The sequence below is a fragment of the Coccomyxa subellipsoidea genome, assembly GCF_000258705.1.
Source record: "Coccomyxa subellipsoidea C-169, whole genome shotgun sequence".
Lineage (NCBI taxonomy): Eukaryota > Viridiplantae > Chlorophyta > Trebouxiophyceae > Coccomyxaceae > Coccomyxa > Coccomyxa subellipsoidea.
The window spans coordinates 917834-938127 of NW_005178022.1; the positions used below are offsets into that span (position 1 = coordinate 917834).

Consider the following 20294-nt stretch of genomic DNA (forward strand, 5'->3'; position numbering starts at 1 on the left):
CACACCGCGAGAATCCCTGATATTAATTGACATCTGATCTCAACGTAGTCTACTCATGCTTACAGACGTCTAGCCCTAGCCTGCAATTCACAAGTTGCAACTCATTAATCAGCAACATGTACAGTGATGATGCTGCACATGCAGATTTCCTGAAGGAAGCAGGCAGTGCTTTTGGCTGAATGTCTGGTGAAGCACAAGAATACGGACCCATCAAGATCTACATGATCGTTGACGCATCAACAACAGAAACCTAGCATATCCAACGAGCATGCAGATCTTCTTGCACAGGGACTTGATAGGGACAGGGCTACTCTGGGAATTGTCTTCTTCCCTGATCAATGCGGATCGCAGTCTACAGCATCGATGTACAGATGCGCGTCCAGCACAAAATGTCAATGTGGAGTAAAAAAGACAGGACAGCAGTGCAAAGAGCACGGTCTATAAACCCAATCTGCAGAAACTCAGGAGGCCTCCACGCGGGCCTTGAAGCGCGCAAGCTGGTCCAGGCCGGCCTGAAGCGTCAGCCGGCTCGGCGGCGGCGCCGGGCCGGCTTGAGCAAGCGCGGAGGGAACACCCCCGCGCGTTAGCGACAGCGGCGCCTCCTGAATGGCGCGCACGAATGCGCCCACCTCCTCATCCAGCTCTGCCACATTCCACATCAGCTCATCAGCCCCATCTCTAGCTGGAGGAATGCATCTCACACTCGTATATCCTTTGCACAAAGACCTGCACAGAGTTTGCACAGGCGCAAATGCAGATGAAGCCATGCCGCAGGCGCATCCAGGAACCTTGATCCAAGGCTGCGAAAGATCAAAGAGGGCCGAGGAGCGTTGCCACCAACTTTGAGATCTGAGAGCGCATTGGTGAAGGCCAGGATATTCTCCACATGACCATTCCAGAGGAAGTTCTGAGAGAAGGTGGGATACCTGGAGGGGATGGCGTGCCGCCCAGTGACATGCGCAGGGGAACAGGCGGCTGCGGCGAGGCCGGCACGGCGTCCGCGTCGAGGGCGAATGGCAGCACGTCCGCCTCGGCCTCCTCGCTGGGCAGCGCCGCCAGCTCAGCGGGGTCCCCCGTTGACCCTGAGCTCGGGTAGGTCAGCCGGGGCGGCCCCACCATGCTGCTGAAGCTGCCCCCGGACGCCGCCACGCCCCCTGTGGCAACGCATGCAACACCAAACCATAAGGCTCTGTGTAGACGGCAGCTGATCCGAGCAGCAGCCTCATGCTCGAGGCAGATTGTGCTTTCTATGCCATCATGCAGAATAGAAAAGAAAGTAAGGACAAAGGACGATGATGGACAGGCAACAGCAGAAACTCACACCTTATGCAACTACAGGTGAACAGCATATTGGTGATACTTTCAGCTTGGACATCCCTCAAGAATATAGACAGTCAGCAGAGCTCCACTGGCATGATCAAGGGACATCTCGGAAATGAAAACATCGATCAGTAGGGTGTGGGGACAGGCGGAGGGGGGCGCACGGCCGGCGGGGAGCAGGGGCGAGGGGTAGGAGGAGGGCAGGATGAGGGGCAGAGTGCAGGGGTAGCGCGGAGTGGAGGCGCCCATGAGGGAAGACTCCAGGCTGCCCTGCACCGGCGACAGCGAGTACCCCAGCGCGCCCGGAGGTGGCAGATCAAAAGCGCTCGAGCGCGGGGACGCCCCCACAGACCGCCGCCGGAACACCGTCAGCGCTCCCGGGCCGACGGCCGCCGGTGATGCTGCCATGCCGGCTCCTGCGTGCAGGCCCCCACTCTGGCCCTGCATGCCGCCGCACCCAGTCAGATATCAAGCTAACGCAAGGCTTTGTCAGTGGTTAGGCAGACAGCGCCCTTTTCTGATGGCGTAGGTTCCAGATTGAAAACGAGTTTGACGTGTGCGGGGTATGACTACAGAATGCGATGGGTACTTCAATAATTCGTCTCCAGCGCATTCTGCAATCACCTTCCTGACACATATGAACCCTCTCTCACGTAAGAAAGGACCCAATTCACATCATGATAAGGAGAGCCCTGCACAGCCGTGAGCTTCTGCAGGAAGAGCACCGCATGCAAACTGAGATTCTAATACGCCACTGAAATGATATTGGCAGAGAGCAGGCGGCAGCGCACCGAGTGGAGAGACGACAGTGACAGCGCAGAGGGTGTGAACGCGAAGGGAAGCTGGGGCGAGCAGGAGGCCGGGAAGGAGGATGCCACGCTGCCGCTGCTCTCGCTGCCGGGGCCGGCCCCCAGGCCGCCGCCCAGTATCGGCGGCGTCGGCGGAGGCTGTGCGGATCCTCCGCTGCCGAACGACGGCCGCCGGCCCGAGCCGCCGCTTGACGCGGCCTGGCCGCTGTCCTTGCGCAGCAGCGATCTGCCGCTGCAAGCCACCGCCGCATCAGTGCACCCGTCTTGCCTTGACATATACACCTCATAGGGCTAAACCCATGCCCTCACAGTGGCGCGGTCAATCATACCTTTGGCATGCTTGACCTCTGTCTCCTTAAGCCCCAGGCTTCATCAGGGCGTCTATGATATACCTTATTTCAAATACACCTTCATAAAGACAGCAAAACCATACTTAAATGTACCCTCAAGCCCTTGTCAGCAAGTGCTTGCTCTGTCAAGCGCCACTTATGACGAAGGGGTACTCCATTAAGTTCCCATCATAAAACGAGCCTAATAGAAATGTCTTACAGATGAGGGCCGGGCAACTCATTTTCACAAAGATCAAAGTGGGTTGCGCAGTGCGGCGGATTGAAAATATTTATTCTCTGATAGATCCGGGTGGCGGACCTGCTGCTGCCAGGAGGGACCCTGTCAGGCTGCAGGGGAACGTTGAAGCCGGTGGTGCGAGCGCTGATGGGCTCCAAGTCCACCTCCTGCAGGTGCGGCGGCTGATCCAGGCTCACTGCAGCAGACGCTGCCGGCGCCGACGCTGGAGTCTTTATGACACCGCTCGTCCACCTCACAGTCTTTAAGGGCTGCAGCGCACAACACCAGTCTCTCAAATACATCCCACACACAAATGTGCATCTTGCAAATCCTTGCATATGTTTTCAAATTTCAGCAGGTTGCTATTCATCAGGGGCTTTCAGATTTAAGCAGGTCAAAGCTGGCATCATAGGGTCCAGCAGGTTATTTCTGCAGTGATCCTGCAGACCTCCATGTCGACGCAGGTCTGTGAGCGTGTTGCAGAACGCATACAAGTAGCTGTCCTGTATTGGACATCTGCTTTGGCACAGACATCCACTGAAAGGGCCACAGATAACACAAACAGGACCACCAAGTTTGCATGGGAGGAGCTGTGGGAGACTTGGGAGTGGGCACCCGTGGGGAGGCGTTGCGGCGCTGCATGGCGGCGAGGTCGCCGGAGGAGTGGATGCGGCTGCGGTGCGTTCCCTCCGAAGCCCCGGGGATGCACACCGGCGCGCTGCTCTGCCGCGGTCCACCTCCCGCCGCAGCCTCCTGCCCAGCGCCACAAAGCATTATTCAAAGGGGAAAGAGTTGCCAAATTGATATGCCCAGGGGTTGGTCCGACGGCGACAAAGGAGATCTAAGTACGGGGCAAAATGGCTTTTTTGCATCCGAGCACCCCTTGACCATTACACGCTACTGAGCCAGGCTTGCCTCTTGCATTTTTGTCTTGATAGCATGCAACAGGACACAGGGCTCATCGATGCTCCAGGGGTGAAGATGAACTGGCGCATAAAGAAAACCTAAAAATAGGGAACGTGGCCGTACAGGTGCGCACCTGGTCGGGGGCGTGCTCTGGCGATGGCCGTCCACCACTGGCCTGCTGCATCATGCGCTCCTGAACTTCCGTCTGCCGAGTCTTTGCCAGCAGCGCCTCCTGCAGAACAACAAGACCTTTGTGGCACACTCGAAGGGGTGAGGACCTCTACACACTGCACTGGGGGCTAAGTCCATGAGAAATGCAGGTTCACGCGATTTCTGCTGGGCACAAGGGGGTGGATTGGGGACCTGATTGGCGGCGGCTCGGCTCCATGTGCGGACAGCGCCGGTGGTGGCTGCATAGTGGGGGGAGGTGGGAGTCCCGGGGTGCTTAGGTGGCGTCATCCAGGCATGGGCCTGGGCCGGCCCCGTCGCGCCTGTCGCCTGTCACACACACAGGCCATGCATTCGCTACCACCATCATTTAACACATCCTCTGGCAGGAAGAGCATGTAATCACAACAATCTCTATTGTTCTTGGGGCATTCAGGACACCAAATAATAAAGTGATGCGCACACCAGAAACTAAGCTTGCACAGCCAAGGGCGAGGGCAGACCTCGTCAGACTCGATGTGGGTGGCAAGCTTGGCCATGTAGCCGCCTCTGTCATGGCCGGGCGACTGGGCGGCAACGGGCCCTGAGAATGCATGCCTGCCGGCCTCGCTGGCGCTGTTGGTGGTGGCGGGGAGGGAGGGGGATGCCTGACTTGGCGTTCTCTGCATCGTGCTGAGCGCTGTGCGCAGGCCGTGTGGCGTCCAGCTGTGCCGCCGCAGCGCCGGCTGCTGTGTTGTGAAGGGCTGCGCCCCCCGCAGGATGCCCGCGCCTGCGCCATGCATCTATCCTTACTGATGATCTTCTGGCTCTTGGCTCTCGACTCGCAGAAAAAAGAGTCTTTGCTATTGGTCATTTTGAGCTGCGAGTCACCTCAGGGAGAGCAGAGGTCTCAAGAATTTGCCTCGTCTGAATGAGTTTGTCCCACAACACCTATCAGGTAACGCGTTGCCTCAAACTAAAAATTGCATGTTGCCTTCTGTGAAAATTGTGTCCCAAGATGGCCGATGGGCGGTCTTGCCTGATGAGATGGGAGGGGATGAGCCCGGGTAGGGCTGCTGCTGCTCGGTGCTGCGCGTGACAACCATGGAAGCAGCCATCTGCAGTGCTCGCCGGGCCGGGCCGCCGCTGCTGGCGTAGTCCTGAATGATCTGCATGTCAATACTGCTCTTATGAGACAATGAACCAGCTACTTGAAAGAAAATCATCTTGAACACCTCAGCCTCCAGAAGAATCTCCTATGATCCGACATGGCAGCGCCTCTGCATGAATGAGTCAAATTTCCAGCAATTACCACTGAGAAGGCAAAAGATTAGGTTGAGGATAACACCTGCGCGACTGGCCCAGGGGATGTGGTCTTCTTGAGCATGGTCACGATGTCTCTGTGCGCAAACTCGACGCTCATGCGGAAGAGGCCGTACGACGTCTCAACGGGAGTGAACCCAAAGTGCTCCGGCCGCGGCGGCAGCGGGGCCGCTCTGGGTGCGACCGTGCCGGGCATGCCCCTGCTGATCCGGTACTGCAGACTCGCGCACCCCCTCCCCTGCTGCTGCTGCGCCAGCCACCAAAGCCACTCAGAACCAAACGGAGGGGATGCAATGCCTCAATCTGGAGACCAAAGCGCTAATTGAAAGCGCCCTTCAGGCTTGACAAGCTCCAGCACTGACGAGTATGCACATGTGGACAGAGAAATTGATCAAGTCAAGAGGTGGAAAGCGCGGGAGCAGGAGAGCAACAGTCAAGAGCCTGCGGTAGGAAGCATGCCGGGATGTCTGGCGAGAGAGGGAAACACTTCTCACCGCGCAATCCTTGAAGAGGCTATAGGTGGGGAGGACGCGGACGTAGGAGAAGAGGGAACGCAGCGCAATAACCATGCGCTTGTAGATGGCGGCCGGCTCCAGCCGCGACGTCATTGGCCGGCCTGCGCCCGCCTTGGCGTCCGACGGCAGCGCCGGCGCGTACGACAGCACCCACCGCTCCAGCAGAACCCGCCCTGCACATCGGGACTGCTCATGCGCAGGTTACAAATAAATACACTGCACAACAGAGACGGTACGCTGCACAGCATGCACACTCACAGCCAGAAGATCATCCCCTTGCTGTGGGGGCAGCCATAGTCCCTCAAATTGTATGCCCATGACGTTTTCATCATAAATTACTGCCTGTTGGTCAAGCTTGCCAGGGCTGAAGCGCGCTGCCAACATGGCTTACCCGCTGCTCCTGAGTCTGCCTGAGGAGATGGTCCCATCGCCGCAGCTGCCTCATTGGCGGCCCATACATTGCCGTAGATCTGTGCAACAGCAGGAATAGGTCAACAATAATGAAATGCATTGTATTGATCTGCATGGAACAGTGGTGAGAAATCAAGTCATGGCGACAGATCCCATTCCATGACCATGATGATGAGCGGTCTTGAGGAAAGTGTTGCATGCCTCAATGATCATGGGGCAGGACGGATCGCGCCGCCACAGCTCCACCTCTCTCTGGGCGCACTCCACTTCCTCACACTCCAAGTTGAACTGCATAAGAACCAAGCACCAAGTTGAACTGCGTCTTCCACTGTTTGGTGTACCGAAAGCATCCTTTGATGCAAAGGATCTTGTCTGCACACATGGCGCTTGCCAAGCAAGCAAGCAAGAATTTTCTGGTCGGAACAGTCTGCATGGGAAGCCTGGCGATGTGTAATAAGCACTTCAGGCAGTCTGCAGCTTACCCAACACTTTGGCCCCTGCTTGGACAAATTCCTCGAGGAATGGTATATGCGCGAGCTGAGGATAACGTGTGCAGCCTTCACAAAACATTCCGCAACAATCTGCTGCACTCGGGGCCTGTTGGATTCAGACATTCCAAACTATGGTGATCCCCAATTTCTGATGTCCGTGCTACTTCAAGGCTGCATACCAACTTTAGGTCTGCGGCTGGTATCGGATTGGAGACAGCGTATGCCTCCAAGGCCTTGGAATACCTCTGAATTCCATTCTTTTACGACAACTTGGAAGTCATTGACCACAGGAATTCTTCAGCATAAAAAGTCTCCAGAAACTAATTTCGTCATGCAGAGCCCAAGGAGTACCTTCAAGTATCCATGCAAGCTTACAGCTTGAGTTCTGAGTGTACAAGTTGCCATTCTTTGGCTGTCTTCCCTAGCGCCTCAGCCAATGACGCGCATGGCGCCTAATTTGGCACCACTGCAGAAAGTTCACTTGAAATGGAAATTGCCAGTGGTCAGGCCTGGGCAAGAAAATATTGCACCAACTACATACGTACATGCTCTATACTATTTAGATTCAGGCTAATAGAGGCTCGCCCTTGCCACGGTGGCTCAGAAGAGGTGACTTTTCGAAAGGGGACTTGACTCACCTGGGAGGATTACTTTCTGGACCAAGGCCAGTCCATAGCTACAAGGGGGCCGCCAGCAGCAGGCCAAAGCAACTGGGTGAGCAGGCACCTCTTTCGCATGAATGAGGAACCTGGCCATAAGGGTCACTTGCCAGTGGGATTGCGAGCGTGGTGGTCCACAATAAAAATAAAAAACTCACTTTCAGAATCAACATACACCAAAGGCCCGTTTGCAAAGGCCACATACGTTTGGAATGCTGTCAGCGGCTGCTGTGCTGCAGTTTCCAAGCGCGGGAGAGAGGCGGAAACCAAATGGCCAGAGGGCTTGCGTCCCTGCGATACCTGGCCGCTTTATTCCTTCTTCTTATAGGCACGACACAGGCGCAGCCGGTCACGACTTCGGGGCAATATGGCAGCAGCTTTCCAGGGGCTTGTCCTCTCAGCAAGCTTACCGACGTCATCATCACAATAGTGGCAACACTGCCCGAGTCCACAACAGGACCTCTCCCAGTGCGTCTCTGCCCTCCTCCCTTTGTGCATTACTGATTCGTCTTTCTCGGATGAGCTGTGCGTTTTGTGAATGAGCGAGAGGCATTATATGGTTCTGTGCGGTGCTGCAGATAGCATTCTCTCCGGCCTTGAACTACGCTTTCGGGAACCCCGTGGCCGGCTTCCAGACAAGCCCGTCATGGACGCAGTTCCTCAACACCACAGCTCCATTCTTCTCGCCCGGAAGTGTGACAACATTGCCGTCGGGTGTTGCAGCAGCCTCAGCTGGCTTGAAGTTTTTCGGGGAGTGCGTCACTGACCTTGGCCTTAGTAAATTTTCTATGAAGGCTTCCATCCATTTATGCTTAGTTTGCAAGCTCTGGCCACCTCTGGTTGCAATTGGGAGCCTGTCAGGGTCACAGAAAAGTCTCCAACAAGGAAGACATTCCTTTTGCCCGCCTCAGGCTCCCAAGGGATCAGGACTTGTCAAACTTCCAGTAGCAGAAAGCAAATCTCTTGCCAATCACAATGGCCTGAAGGCGCAAAATTGTGCTGCAGGTGCAAGCAAAACCTGCTGACGCTGCAGGCGACGTGCAGCTTTGTCTTTGACTACAGCACTCGCAGGCTGCTGGACCTCCTGAGCAAGGCCTCCCCTGCCGGAGGCATCCCACTGGGTGGCACCGTCACCTTCCAATTCTGCACACTCGGCCTCGGCAACTCACAGGTACAGTGCTGTGCACCCACAGCCCCTTCAGGCCATGTGCATGCATGTGAGCTACACCTTGGGTACAGTCCAGAATTTCTCAAGTTCATAACAAAGCACAGATGGGTGGACCAGAAACTGGCTGGGAACATGCGCAGTAAGCAAAATTTTTCAAGATGCAGCATGCATGGAAGTGCCCTGGAAGACAAGCATGGATGCGCATGTTGCCAATGACTAATGATTACTAATTGGTATTGCGCGGCGGTGCAGGTGAGCAGCCCGACGTGCTTCGAGTCGCGCGGCGGAGCGCCCAAGCCGGTGATCGTGAAGATCAGCAGCAAGGAGCCCGCGGACGTCATCCCCCAGATCGGCTTCAACGCCTGCTACAAGGACGTTGTGGGATCCCCCGACAAGTGCCTCGCCTTCGCTATCATCCAGTCATGCGCGGCCTCACAGCGCGTCGCGTACGGCGCCACCGATGCCACCGTGGCCGCCGGCGGCAGCAGCGTCGGCGGCGCCAGCGGCACGATGGTCGGCTCTGGCCAGAGCTACGGCGCAACCACCCAGACTCAGGGCTCCCAGGCTGCCAGTCAGAGCAGCCGCGCCTCCTCCGGTGCGCAGTAAAGATCCTTTTGACCTTTCTGTCCCACAGAGCTTGCCCTGCAGGCAGCACGAGGAACCTTGACACATGCCGGTGAAGAGAGTCCCGGAGAGAGAAGAAGGCACCTGTGGCCCTGCGTTACCTCTTGTTCAGCCGTCCAAGATACTAGCTGCTGTGTGCATTGGGGGCTGCTCAAAGCAAGAAGCAGGTAGCAGATCAGGAAACAATAGTTCAGCTGTGAGCTGCAAGGAGGCTTGCAGCTGGTGCGTATTTGACATGTTGGTCGGCCCTGCATCTGTGCTTGGAAAATGTTGCCATTTCAGTGAGAGATGGGCACATGATGGCTTCAATCAAAGCTAGTCACTGACTTGAGCTTCTGGTTCCTGCAGCATACAAGAATGGCAACAGCTATGGCAGCCAAAGCTCCGGGAACAGCTACAGCATGCAGAGCCAGGACCAGGGGCGCAAGCTTCTGAAGTGAGGGGAGCAAGCAGAAAAACCCCTTGTGCTTGAGCTGTCAGCACGCACCGGGTTGGCTGAGAGGGGGCTGAACCAACTTACACTCGCGAGGGGCATTGGGGGAGCCTTGCCCGCTTCTCCAATGCCTCATCTGCGAGAGTCAGCTTCCTTGCTGGACTGCAAGCAGACAGCACAGGCAATGTCATGCTCACTGATTTGCAGCAGTTGCGAGATGACCAGCTTGGGACCTCCTTTTTTCTCAGGAGCACCCAAGGGGCCAGAACACAATGTAAAGGGACCTATGCTTCTAGGGGCACCACCAACGGCGTGGGTGTAGCAGCCATTCCCAGGAGGGGCCCTTGATGTAGGGTAGATGATGTGTTACTTTCTGCCAATGCGGCGTTCACTTCTGTGACGCGTGAAGCTGATTGACGGATGCGCAAAGTTGTTCGTTCTGGCAAGGTCCTGTTCAATCAAGTAACCTTCCGGGCTGCTCCTAGCAGTGTCCTTTGAGAATCTCTGGGATCCCAGGCTGGCACTGCTGCTCATGCCCGTAACAGGAACTTGTTGGCACAAATTGTGGGCACGGTTGTAAACAGCAAAATAACATCGGTGTCAGTGGCAGTGGATCGCTGCACGTTGCTAATGATTTGATTCACATTTAATTCTGGCTGTTGAAACCTTTTCATGCAAGAAGGCCTTAGCTTGATGTTCTGAGAGAAAGATGCAAGCAGCCGTAGGCTTTAAGTTGATGTCAACATTCCGTGTAATCAGTACCGGACTAATTACCTGTTCTTTCATCCTTTCCAATCAACGTCTTCACATTAACTACATGTAATCGTTGTGGTTCTGCACAGCTACAGGTATGGTACCTGAACAAATAACCTCTAAAGTACAACTTATTCTGAGTCCTGCCAGCATGGAGCAGGGTGCAAGTCTGTCCAGTGCTTTGCGGCCGTGTGCTGCATTGAATATAATGTACACTGCTTCTGATCAACGTGTCAGCGTCCCGCATGCAAAAGCAAACATATGCTTTGCGTAGGAAACATATATGGTATATTACCGTACACAACAATGCATTCCCACAAATTCTCGCCGACAGCCGAATGCAGCGCGCACTGCAGTGGTCAGGCGGGCAGCTGGTCCAGAAGGGGCAACTGTAGCAGCTGAGTGGCCAGGAGATCGATGGGCAGGCTGAGCCGCATGAGCGCGCAGCGCAGCCGCAAGTGCTCCTCCTCTCCATTATCCCGGGCCCCCAGCACATCCCTCACCAGCCCTGCGCCCACATACATCTACACTCCAAACAGTTCTAATCTACAGTCAAGACAATTCAGCTCATCCACGACCGAGCCAACAACCCACGCGGTAATTGAACAGGCACAAATCTCTTGATTGGCCCCGGCTGGCGGGGGGCGATATAAATACTGAGCACCGTGCCCACGGTTGACTGGGTCTTGCTTGGATCTGGCGAGTCCACCAAGGGGTAGGATTATGGCAGCCTTCAACTGCAGCTTGTCTGCAGGACGCACCTTGCCTCTTGGCAAGAAAAGCGTGTAATAATAATAATAATGTAATAAATCTCTTGAATGCATCTGCAGAAGGGCGTCAGACCTCCAATAATAGGGCAGGGCTACAAAGATAACAGCACATTGCTTCGGATCTGCTGTGCTATTATTGACGGTCACTCTTGCTGAAGGGTTGGTGGTGGTACTCATGGGACAATACATCATCTTGGCGGCCCACTATGTGACTTTCTTCTCTGGCGCTGCATCTAAATATGATCGTGCCGGACGCCGCACCTTTGGCGGCGTCGGCGGCCGACCGGGCGACGGCGTCAAATGCGCGCGAGAAGGCCCCTCCGCCCTGCCTGGGCTTGGGTGCGGCCTCTGCCACAGCAGGCTTCAAATGGCCCTCGTCCAGCGGCGGCAGGCTCGTGGTTGCCACATCTGCATGCCCCTGGTTCCCTGCAGAACCACGCACACGATCTCTTGACGGCAGCTGCAGTGTGCAATGCCTTCTTGCGCAACAAAAATCCAGACATACAAGGCAAGTGTGATCATCCATTCCAAATCGGGAAGTCGAGCGATTACGTGTGTATGAGACATCCTTGCAGGACGGACTCTGGGTTAGCGAAATGGCTCACCTGGGCCCTTCATTTTGATCCAGTGAGTCATCTCTTTCCGGGCGGCCGCGCGTCGCTCCCAGCCGCTGCCGATCACCTCCTCCAGCTGCTCATAGCTCACAAACCCCGTGAACAGCTGCACATTCACCACTGGCCCCCCAGGGTCCCCCGTGCCTGCCTGTCCCCCCTGTCCTGCACTCCCAGGGAGCACAGGCCTTGCCTCACCCTCTCTGGCTGCTGCCCGAGGCTTGCTCAAGCCGGTAGAGACTGTACTGGGAGGATTGGCCCTCCTCAGAGGGTCGTCGTGGAAAGCTTCTGAAGCAGATGCAGGCTGCGAATGCTGCTGCGGATGCTGCCCAGAAGCTTTGCTGTGTGCTTCTGGCTTCTCTACAGAGCCAGGAGCTGTAGGCAGGTCTGTGGCGGATTCATCTGCTGCTGGCGTCTGCAGATCGAGCGCTGCCAGCCGCTCTTCAAGGCTGGTGGCCCCTGACAGGCTCCTCTTGGCTTCTGCCGTGCTGTCAGTGGAGGCGGCTGCTGCAGCCTGCATGCCTGGCATTGCTGCCAGCGCCATGCCGCCCGTGGCAGACAGGGAGACCACGTAGCACCAGCCGGGCTCTGTCAGGATCTGAGGACACACAACGGCACGTGAGCCCACAGCAATACAGACCAAATGCGTCCTTGGTAGCACGCGCCCATGCGAGTATGCATGTTGGGCTGAATTCTTCTGCATCATCTGTTTGTAGCACTTTTGCTTCTCAACGCTGAGCTGACTAAGCAAGGATGGTCCCTAAAGTGAAGAACTGCACCTCGCAGCAAGACCAAAACTGTGCAGCCCTTCACTCTGGAGACCATCATACTGTGTCACAGCTATAACGCAACCTGAAATAAAGACAGGATGTGAATATGCGAGATGAGCTGAGTGCTACACCAAGTCGCCGTACCTGCATGGAGATGGTGATAACTGCAAGGCAGACACAGTCTGGTGAGAGGTGTTGCGCACCAGAGACTTGAAGGCGTCATCAAAGTCCTCCACTGCAAAGCTGATGTCTGGATATCCAATCGTTGGACGCTCCTCACTGGAACGCTGTCCCTCAAGATTCACCTAATAACATCCATTAAAAGCAATTTATCTCCTTGCTGCCATGTGCAATACCGTCAGTCCAGCATGGTGCGCAACTCCACCATGGCTTCCACAGTGTTTCTTGATCATGGGCTCTTGTTGCCAGAAGGTGACGAATCCTACATCTGGTCAGGTGAGAAGCTTTGAATGGGGATCAGCAGCTCACATTCACATTCATGGGCGATGCGTAGACAGGTTTGGAGACCCGACTGGCATCGGGCGGCGGCCGCATTTCCCGGTGCGTCACTTCTTGGATGTCAAGTCTCCTGCATGCATGCAATCGTCTCAGCTCCTCCCACAACATTCCCACAAATCACATTTGACAATCCTATGATGCCATGACCCTGTGGATGCGTGATGCACCACAGGAGGCATTGCAACAGGCTCCATTAGAGTGGCCGCTGTCAACAGCTACGCTCGAACTAAAGGAAACATGCTGCTTCGCCTCCAGAGGTGTGCAGCAGAATTGCCGCATAGGAATCAGGTTCAACTGCAGGTGATTTGCAGAGCGCAGGGAGGCACATGCCTGCAGGTGGCGACGGTGAGGACGAAGGACGCCTGGATGACAAGGTTGAGCAGCACAGAGCGGCACCAGTCGATTTGCTCTGCCTCCGCGCTGCCACGCCCCAGATCCTCTGGCAGGCACGCCCCCTTCCGCCGCACCAGCAGCGCCGGTGCATCCCCCTGCGTCAGCATGCGCACCCCTCACAATGGCATCTAGGTCTTGAAAGCCACAGCTCTGGGTAGCACATGTCTAGGCTTATCGACTGTTGCATGATTGTTGATGCACAGTAGAGCGATGATGCAAAAGTTGTTCAGGCGAATAACTGTTCCGCGCTCAAATGCTGCCAGAAGTTAGCTGGATGGAAAGATTGAACAGGGAAGTGCATGAGAATGATGCCCAGGGATGCAAGTGATCACCTGGTAGGCTTCATTGATGACAAAGAAGAGCAGGTCATCCGGCTGCTCGTTGCCCATCAGCTCCTTGGGTTTCTCAAAGAACTGCGGTGACACCACATTCATTGTGCTTACTGGTTGTCAAAATTTGCATATCAAGCATGGAGAACGTCTTCCCTCACACACCAAGCGCTTTACGCTTGTGGAAGAGCACAAGCAAATACCCACCAAGACTTCAAAGGCATTCAGCCACTGCAAGCCGCGCCAGGCACCAGACTCATCCAGTGTTTCAAGGTCTGAGGTCTCCACTCTCCCCGCCGCCACATCATACCAGGTGCCATCGGTTTCGGGTGGCTGCACTCCCGCTATTGCTGCCACCCTGGCTGCCTGTCGCCTGACCTCTTCCAGGGTCGCCAACCATGGTTCCGCCATGTTGAACTTCTGTGCTCCCTAAGGCCCACTGCTCTTATGCCGTCCTTCGACACCTAGAGCTCTTGTTGCTGTAGTGACTCGCTCTATAGTGGTAACAATGCTCCTGTCAAGAGCAAGGAGGGCACAACATCAAGGCAGTCATCCAGGTCAATTGCAATGGACGTCTCAGACTTGCGCCCGGTGTTTCGGTGTTGATCTGAGACAACGTACAATTATAATTGCGCAGCCGATGAGAGTGTGTCGATCTTTTCTAGCGAAGAGGGTGGTTGTTTGACAGAAAGTGCTCACCTGCAAAGTGTCTTGAACCGCTACGTCTCAGCGAGTTCGTGGAAAGCGCAATACACTCTTTGTACTTTAGAGTTGAGGATTGCGTACTTGCATGCAATAAGAACGCCCACAGCTTCGCAAGGAATGCGATGACCAGAAAACCCCCTGGCGTAACTTATTCTCGTTGCGAGGCCCAATGCATCAGCCTCAATTTAGGCTTCGAGACGTTTGCATATACTACCGGAATGCACTTGCATGATCGGCAAGCTTCCAAGAAGAAGTGCGATGCCGCACATGCCGTCACGTGCGCAAATTTTCCCCTTCATTCCAACCTCAGTGCGGTGCACGGCAGCCAATCACACAGTTGCAGACTACGGAAAGCAAGGAAAGTCGCATGTGCCAATCGTGCTCCACAAGGGGGTTCTCTGAGACAATCGGCAAAGAAGGCATGCAATGCATACAGAGATCCTCTCACATCGTAGCTAAAGATATCCAGTGTACTGTATAGAGAGCTTTTCAGACTGCTTTTAGGATGCCGCCTGACTACGTGCTTCGTGGGTTGAGGATGGGCATCGGCGTCTTCCTTACCATATTCATAGCGTACTGTTTGATCAACTACAAGTTGTTGGAAGGTGCGTCTCTGAGACTGCATAAGCCATTTTTCGAAGGATGTTCGAATACTTCCATCCAGAATCGTCAGTGATGGGCAATACGTCAATCGCTCCGGGGTCCCACCAACTGATGCGTCACCGCAGATGGCCGTCCCGAGAGCGCTCACACAGCGAATCTTGTTGGAAGTGCGGCAAGCGCCGCTGCAATCACCTGCGTGGTATGTGACCCTGAAGACTTCCTGCGTATCGTTTTTACCTGAACTAGCAGGACCCAACTGCATGCTGGCTTAATACCACAAATACGTCCGGAAAAGTCATCATTTATGCACCACGCAGGTCGTGGCTTCCCCTGTTGTTGGCAAGGTCCTCATTGTGGGCATAGATCGGACGATCGGGACGATCCTGGGTGGGCTGTGTGGTTGGGGTGCCTTCGTTGCTGCCCACCAGATCTGGAACGGAGACTACCTGGGCACTTATGGAACTCTGTCAATCCTGGCCTTCCTGGCAGCATTCGGCAGTGTTGTCATCGCCTGGAAGCTGGCCAAGTTGGAGACCACCCCCAGGCTTTTCACGCTGACCTTCATCCTGGTGGCACTCGGCTCAGATGACCCAGAAAGTGAGTGATCTCCTCTTGCTGGGTCCTCAAATCTGTCTGACATCCTACTGCAGGCACTTCTATTAGCAAGGACCATTTTTGAATGTGAGGTGGTCTGAAGGGAGTGGGATGGTTTAATATTGTGCACTGCGCAGGGGATTTTGAGGTCATGATTTCTCGCATTGGAGGCATAGTGTGCGGCAGCTTCATATCCCTGGTGGTGGCTGTCTTTGTCTACCCCATCAGCGCAACAGGTGCGCTTGTCTAGTTCACCATGCAAAGCCTGACACCGGCTAGTGCCACGTACTTGAGATGCAACGTGAACATGTGATGAGGTTTGGACATATTGGGTAGAGAGCACATGTGACTGCCTAATCAAAGAGGTCTCATAAAAGTTTTGTGTGGCGTGTGGGCAGAGTCGGTGCTGGAGAGCATCAAGCGGGCGCTGCAGGGGCTGGCAGAGCTGAACGCTGCCGCCATCCACGAGGGCAAGCATGCGCTCGGCCATGCCCGCGACGCTGACCAAGAGTGAGTCACCATTCATCCCTGCACTTTGCATGAGTGTCCTGGTCTCGTGCTGTGCATTTCCAGTTGACCTGGCCCCTGTGAGTGACATTGCAACAGTCCAGCGCAGCCATTAAGCCAAGTAGGGTGAGGACGAAGGGGATGTGCAGAAGATGATGAAGCCCGGGATGATACTTGTGAGGGTTGTGAAGGCTGCAAAGCAGAGCCCTCACGACCTGAGGCCAATGCATGTAATGTCCTGACCGTATGTGGCTGCAGGAGGCGCATGTATTGTTCTCTGCAAATATAAATTTCTGACCAAGTCACTGCCTGGCCAGGGATGAGGAGATGGGCCTGCAGAGCCCGCTGCTGAGCTACGAGGAGGCGAGCAGCCACAGCGAGAGCTGCGAGGAGGCGCTGATGAAGATTGTGTCAGCGCTGTTGGCCGTGCATGAGATGCTGCCGCTGTCTCAGAACGAGGCCTATGTCGGCACCTTCTTCGGCCGCATGTGGTTCCTGCCCGGCCTCGTCTGGTGCGGCTTGAAGCACATCCCCAAGGAGCAGATCAAGGTAAACCCTGTGATCCCTCAACGCTCGTGCACCTGCGCAGTGCATATTGTGTGTAGCTGCCGAGCCAGGAGCAGCCACCGATGATGCTGTGCGAATTGCGCCAGCCCCTTGACCATTTCTTCCGGTCTGGTCCTCCATTCCAGATCCATGAGGCAGCAGGTGGCGCAATCTGTTGCGGATGTCTCAGTATTATTGCATGCACAAGTGACAGCGGTAGCAGGTTGAGAGTCATGCCTGCTGCACGTTTTGATCACTTGCATGGGGTACCTGCCTGTGAACACACTATAGCATAGAGCATGCACGAGCGACAGCGGATAGCAGCCTGGGTGTCAGGCCTGCGGCGCATGTAGATCAGTCGCATGGGCTACCTGCTTGTGTATAGTGCATGCATGAGAGACAGGGATAGCGCCCAAGTGTCGGCAAGTGTCATGCTGGTGGGCAAGGCCGCGCAGGAGGTGGTGACGGACATCCGGTGCACGGCGTGGCTGCTGTGGCGCATCCACCTGGCATTCCGCCAGATGGCCTTCCGCCAGGTACATTGCTTGCTGGATATCGTTTCGATCAAGACCTGTCTTGGTCTGCCTTGATTATTTATTGATAATTTATAATAACATTTAATAATGAAAAAGGTGTCAGTCGCAATGTCTTTGGCCAAATGCTGTAGCAATGAATGTGTCATGCTGGTTGCCTCATCTGCCAAGGTGACACAGGCAGCAATGTAAAGATACAAAACCCGATACTGTTTACTTTGCTACATTACAGGGTATGGGGGCGCACTTCGCACTCGTGCTCACCAAGATGCTGCCCCCGGACATGGTGCTGCGCCTGGCCGCATCCGCGCAGGCCGCCTTCAACTGCCTCGTCGCCGCCTTCCCCGCCGTTGGACCCACCACGCCCGGCCTCGAACAGTAACGCTCTTTCCCCTCCCGCTGATACTTGTTCCATCCAATACTTGCCAGCGAGCAGTGATACTCCTCCCCATTCCCCTGCAACTTGCTCCATCCAAATCATTGTCAAGCTACTTGTCAGCGAGCACTGATGCTCTCTCCCCTCCCACTGCTTGTCTCTCTCACTTTCTCTCACCCCATCCATATGATTGTCCACTACTTGTCCGCGAGCAGTGACGCTCCTCCCCCTACCACTGCCTGTTTCTCCCACTTTCTCTTACCTCATCCAAGTAATGTCCGCTTCTTTTCAGCAAGACACTGCTGTCAGTCTCCCGTCGATATTCCAGGTCCAGGGCAACTCGTTGTTCAGAAAGAGCCAGGTGTTGAAGTGGCCAGCTGCTCAAGCAAGAGAACGAAGAGCTCATCGCCAAGCGTTGTTCAGCCGCACACAGTTGCTTCAACAGATCATTGAAGGCGCTCTTTACCAGTCATTTCTCAGTGTCCGGCAGAGGCTGACAATTGCTCTGAATTGCATGGTGGAAGGTTGTCCTCCAATTGTTAGGTGCTACTCATTTTCAGCGTGGCACAGATCTGGTCTAGACACGAGATTGTTCAAGTGAAGCCTAAGGAGGCTGTGGTGTGCGGCAGGACATAATTTCAAACTCGATGGCTGTGCGCGCACAGGTTCAAGCAGACGGTGGCCGAGCTGATGGCGTTGACGGGGCAGCAGCACCGGCAGCTGCTGCGGCACATGCGCGAGGAGCAGGAATGGGCGCGTCAGCCCCCAACCAGCACAGGACAGGTGGGGCGGAATTCTCCACTGGCCCTCTTCCGATACTTCCTATGATTGTGGCCCAGTGGTCAGGCTCTCTTGTGCTGGAAAATGGGGCCCAAGACCATGGTGGCCATAGTGCATGCAATATCTGCATGCAGGTGTTTGCATGGGCCCCCTTATTGTATGGCCTCATGGAGGCGTCGATATAGACAAGGGTTGAGACCCGATACCTGTGTGCTTCTCATCCAGGCCCCGACGCCAATGGATGCGATCAAGCAAGCGGCGGAGGCCAGCTATCAGGGCAAGCAGCAGGACACCAGTCCGCCGGACGGTGATTCACCGCTGTCAATCCTGCTGCTGTGCGTGCAACAACGAGCACACGAAGCTAGTGTAGGAGGACTATCATGAATGAGATCACATCCATTCCAGCCAACACTCCTTCTACCTGACTCTGTTTCTCTATCTCAGCGCCCGGCAGGGCATCCAAAACACATACTATTTCCACCAACAAGATCATCGTGCGACGTCCACTGCACCCTAGCGGGGCAACAAAAAGAGGCAAGCATACGGGTTCTTGATGTACTGCACATGGGGGCACGGAATGGTAAATGTCTGAAGGTGGCCGGTGCGTGTCTTTGCAGGCACCGGCAGGGATGGGGAGGCCGGCAGCGCGTCAGCAGATGAGCGGCTGTGGGACGCCGCGCGTGCAGAGATCCACCTGCCCATGCCAGAGTCGGAGGTTGGCGCAGAGCGGGACATGATGGCGGCCGAGGGCTTGTCCGGCGCAGACCCTAGAGACCAGGCCGCGTTTCCCAGCTGTGCCGCGGAGCAGGTCTGTTCTATTCCATACCCATCAACTACTTGGTAGCGGGGGGTGGTGCAAATAAAGAGCACCGTCTCCACGGTTGATTGGGTCTCGCTTGGAGCTGGCAAATCCAACAAGGGTTAGGCCTCTAATTGCCGCCTGTCTGTGGACGCACCTTGCCTCTTGGCAGGAAAAGCGTGTAAAAGTACATGCATCAATTCTGCGGCTTGTAGAAAGAAGGGTCTCTCTATGCCAGCAGCACCGCTGGTAGCTCTTTGTCCTCAAATCAGGGCCTTGCTCGGCTATCGTGAGTCCTGGGAACATGGAAAATCTCTGCCCCAAGCCATGAGACTCTAATGCTCTGCCATGCGCAGCAGTTTATGGGCACAATGGTCGAGAGTGTTCATAATGCTTTGTGCAGTCCCATGCAGCTAGCAGACTTGTGTGCTGCGCGCGCAATGTAGTCATAGCAAGGCTCCAACTGGCCAGTTCATGGCAAATCCAGGTGTGGTCACTCCCGAGGCGCTTCCGGTACGGAATGTGTACAGCAAAACCCTCTGTGATGTTGTGGCCTGGTGACAGGTGGCGGAGGTGCGATGGTACACCTTCCAGTTCCTGATGGAGGAGCTGGCGGAGGCGCTGGAGTGCCTGCACATGAAGCTGCACATGCTGTCGCAGCAGCTGCCGGACCCCGCCATCCAGCTGCAGGCCTGCCACAACCACAAGCAGGAACAGGGGCTGATTTGAGATAATTAGCATCCAGTACGTGGCAGGCGCTGCGCAGTGATTGTGATGACCTTCAGGCTGCCACGGTGCCGTATGATCGCTGCTCTGTCGACGCTTGTGGACCTAATTAGCTGATGTACCTAGGTCATCGATGACAGGCCTGTGATGACATGATTATGACAATTATCATGTCTGTATATATATGTTGTGCGCCTGGCATTGCAGATCAAGATGGTAGGCTCAGAACCTTGAGGCAAGTTGCTTTGAAGCCGGGCTTTTGTAAGTGTTGTCGTCGGAAGGGTTCAACCACTTGTAGCGTGAAGAAGCTCAGCGCTGGCCAGCATGGTGTTGCTGGATCCTGCATGCAAGGTTTCCAATAATGTCTGCCCAAAGAACATCGCTTAAACGGGTGGATAATGCTTAGGGAAAGCCATCATGATTACCTGTACTCAGAAAGGAAGGAAGGAAGATTACATCACTCCAGCCGCCTAGGGCTGATTGGATGAACTGGCAGCATCCAAATAATCAAAACAATCCATCACAAAATGTGCAACACCAACAATGTCCAACTGCCACATGAATTGCTGCATCGTCACAATGGCTGCACCAAACAGCCCAGGATATC

The 20294-nt window shown here is 55.2% G+C and overlaps 4 protein-coding genes across 4 annotated transcripts; 2 read left to right on the forward strand and 2 right to left on the reverse strand.

The window, feature by feature from the left end:
* Positions 1-461: 461 nt before the first annotated feature.
* On the reverse strand, positions 462-6292 carry COCSUDRAFT_45095 (hypothetical protein; the record flags this gene model as incomplete). The annotated part of the gene is made up of 13 exons (XM_005643454.1): positions 462-643; positions 927-1154; positions 1485-1761; positions 2112-2355; positions 2778-2965; positions 3312-3449; positions 3736-3834; positions 3966-4100; positions 4274-4513; positions 5098-5319; positions 5567-5760; positions 5979-6057; positions 6245-6292. The coding sequence occupies 13 exons, from the start codon at positions 6290-6292 to the stop codon at positions 462-464; spliced, it is 2274 nt and encodes a 757-aa protein (XP_005643511.1).
* A 746-nt stretch (positions 6293-7038) lies between these two features.
* COCSUDRAFT_49130 (hypothetical protein) lies at positions 7039-10141 on the forward strand. Its single transcript, XM_005643455.1, has 6 exons — positions 7039-7203; positions 7388-7616; positions 7727-7902; positions 8154-8319; positions 8569-8911; positions 9289-10141. The coding sequence occupies exons 2-6, from the start codon at positions 7419-7421 to the stop codon at positions 9378-9380; spliced, it is 975 nt and encodes a 324-aa protein (XP_005643512.1). The 5' UTR covers positions 7039-7203; positions 7388-7418; the 3' UTR covers positions 9381-10141.
* A 105-nt stretch (positions 10142-10246) lies between these two features.
* COCSUDRAFT_49131 (hypothetical protein) lies at positions 10247-13623 on the reverse strand (the record flags this gene model as incomplete). Its single annotated transcript, XM_005643456.1, has 7 exons — positions 10247-10634; positions 11158-11322; positions 11502-11672; positions 11706-12105; positions 12481-12582; positions 13123-13284; positions 13522-13623. 7 exons carry the CDS (start codon positions 13621-13623, stop codon positions 10486-10488), a joined length of 1251 nt encoding a protein of 416 aa, XP_005643513.1. The 3' UTR covers positions 10247-10485.
* A 1328-nt stretch (positions 13624-14951) lies between these two features.
* Positions 14952-19690, forward strand: COCSUDRAFT_45098 (hypothetical protein; the record flags this gene model as incomplete). Its single annotated transcript, XM_005643457.1, has 11 exons — positions 14952-14993; positions 15144-15423; positions 15558-15656; positions 15819-15930; positions 16245-16476; positions 16929-17009; positions 17239-17384; positions 18048-18165; positions 18388-18469; positions 18780-18970; positions 19526-19690. 11 exons carry the CDS (start codon positions 14952-14954, stop codon positions 19688-19690), a joined length of 1548 nt encoding a protein of 515 aa, XP_005643514.1.
* Positions 19691-20294: the final 604 nt, after the last annotated feature.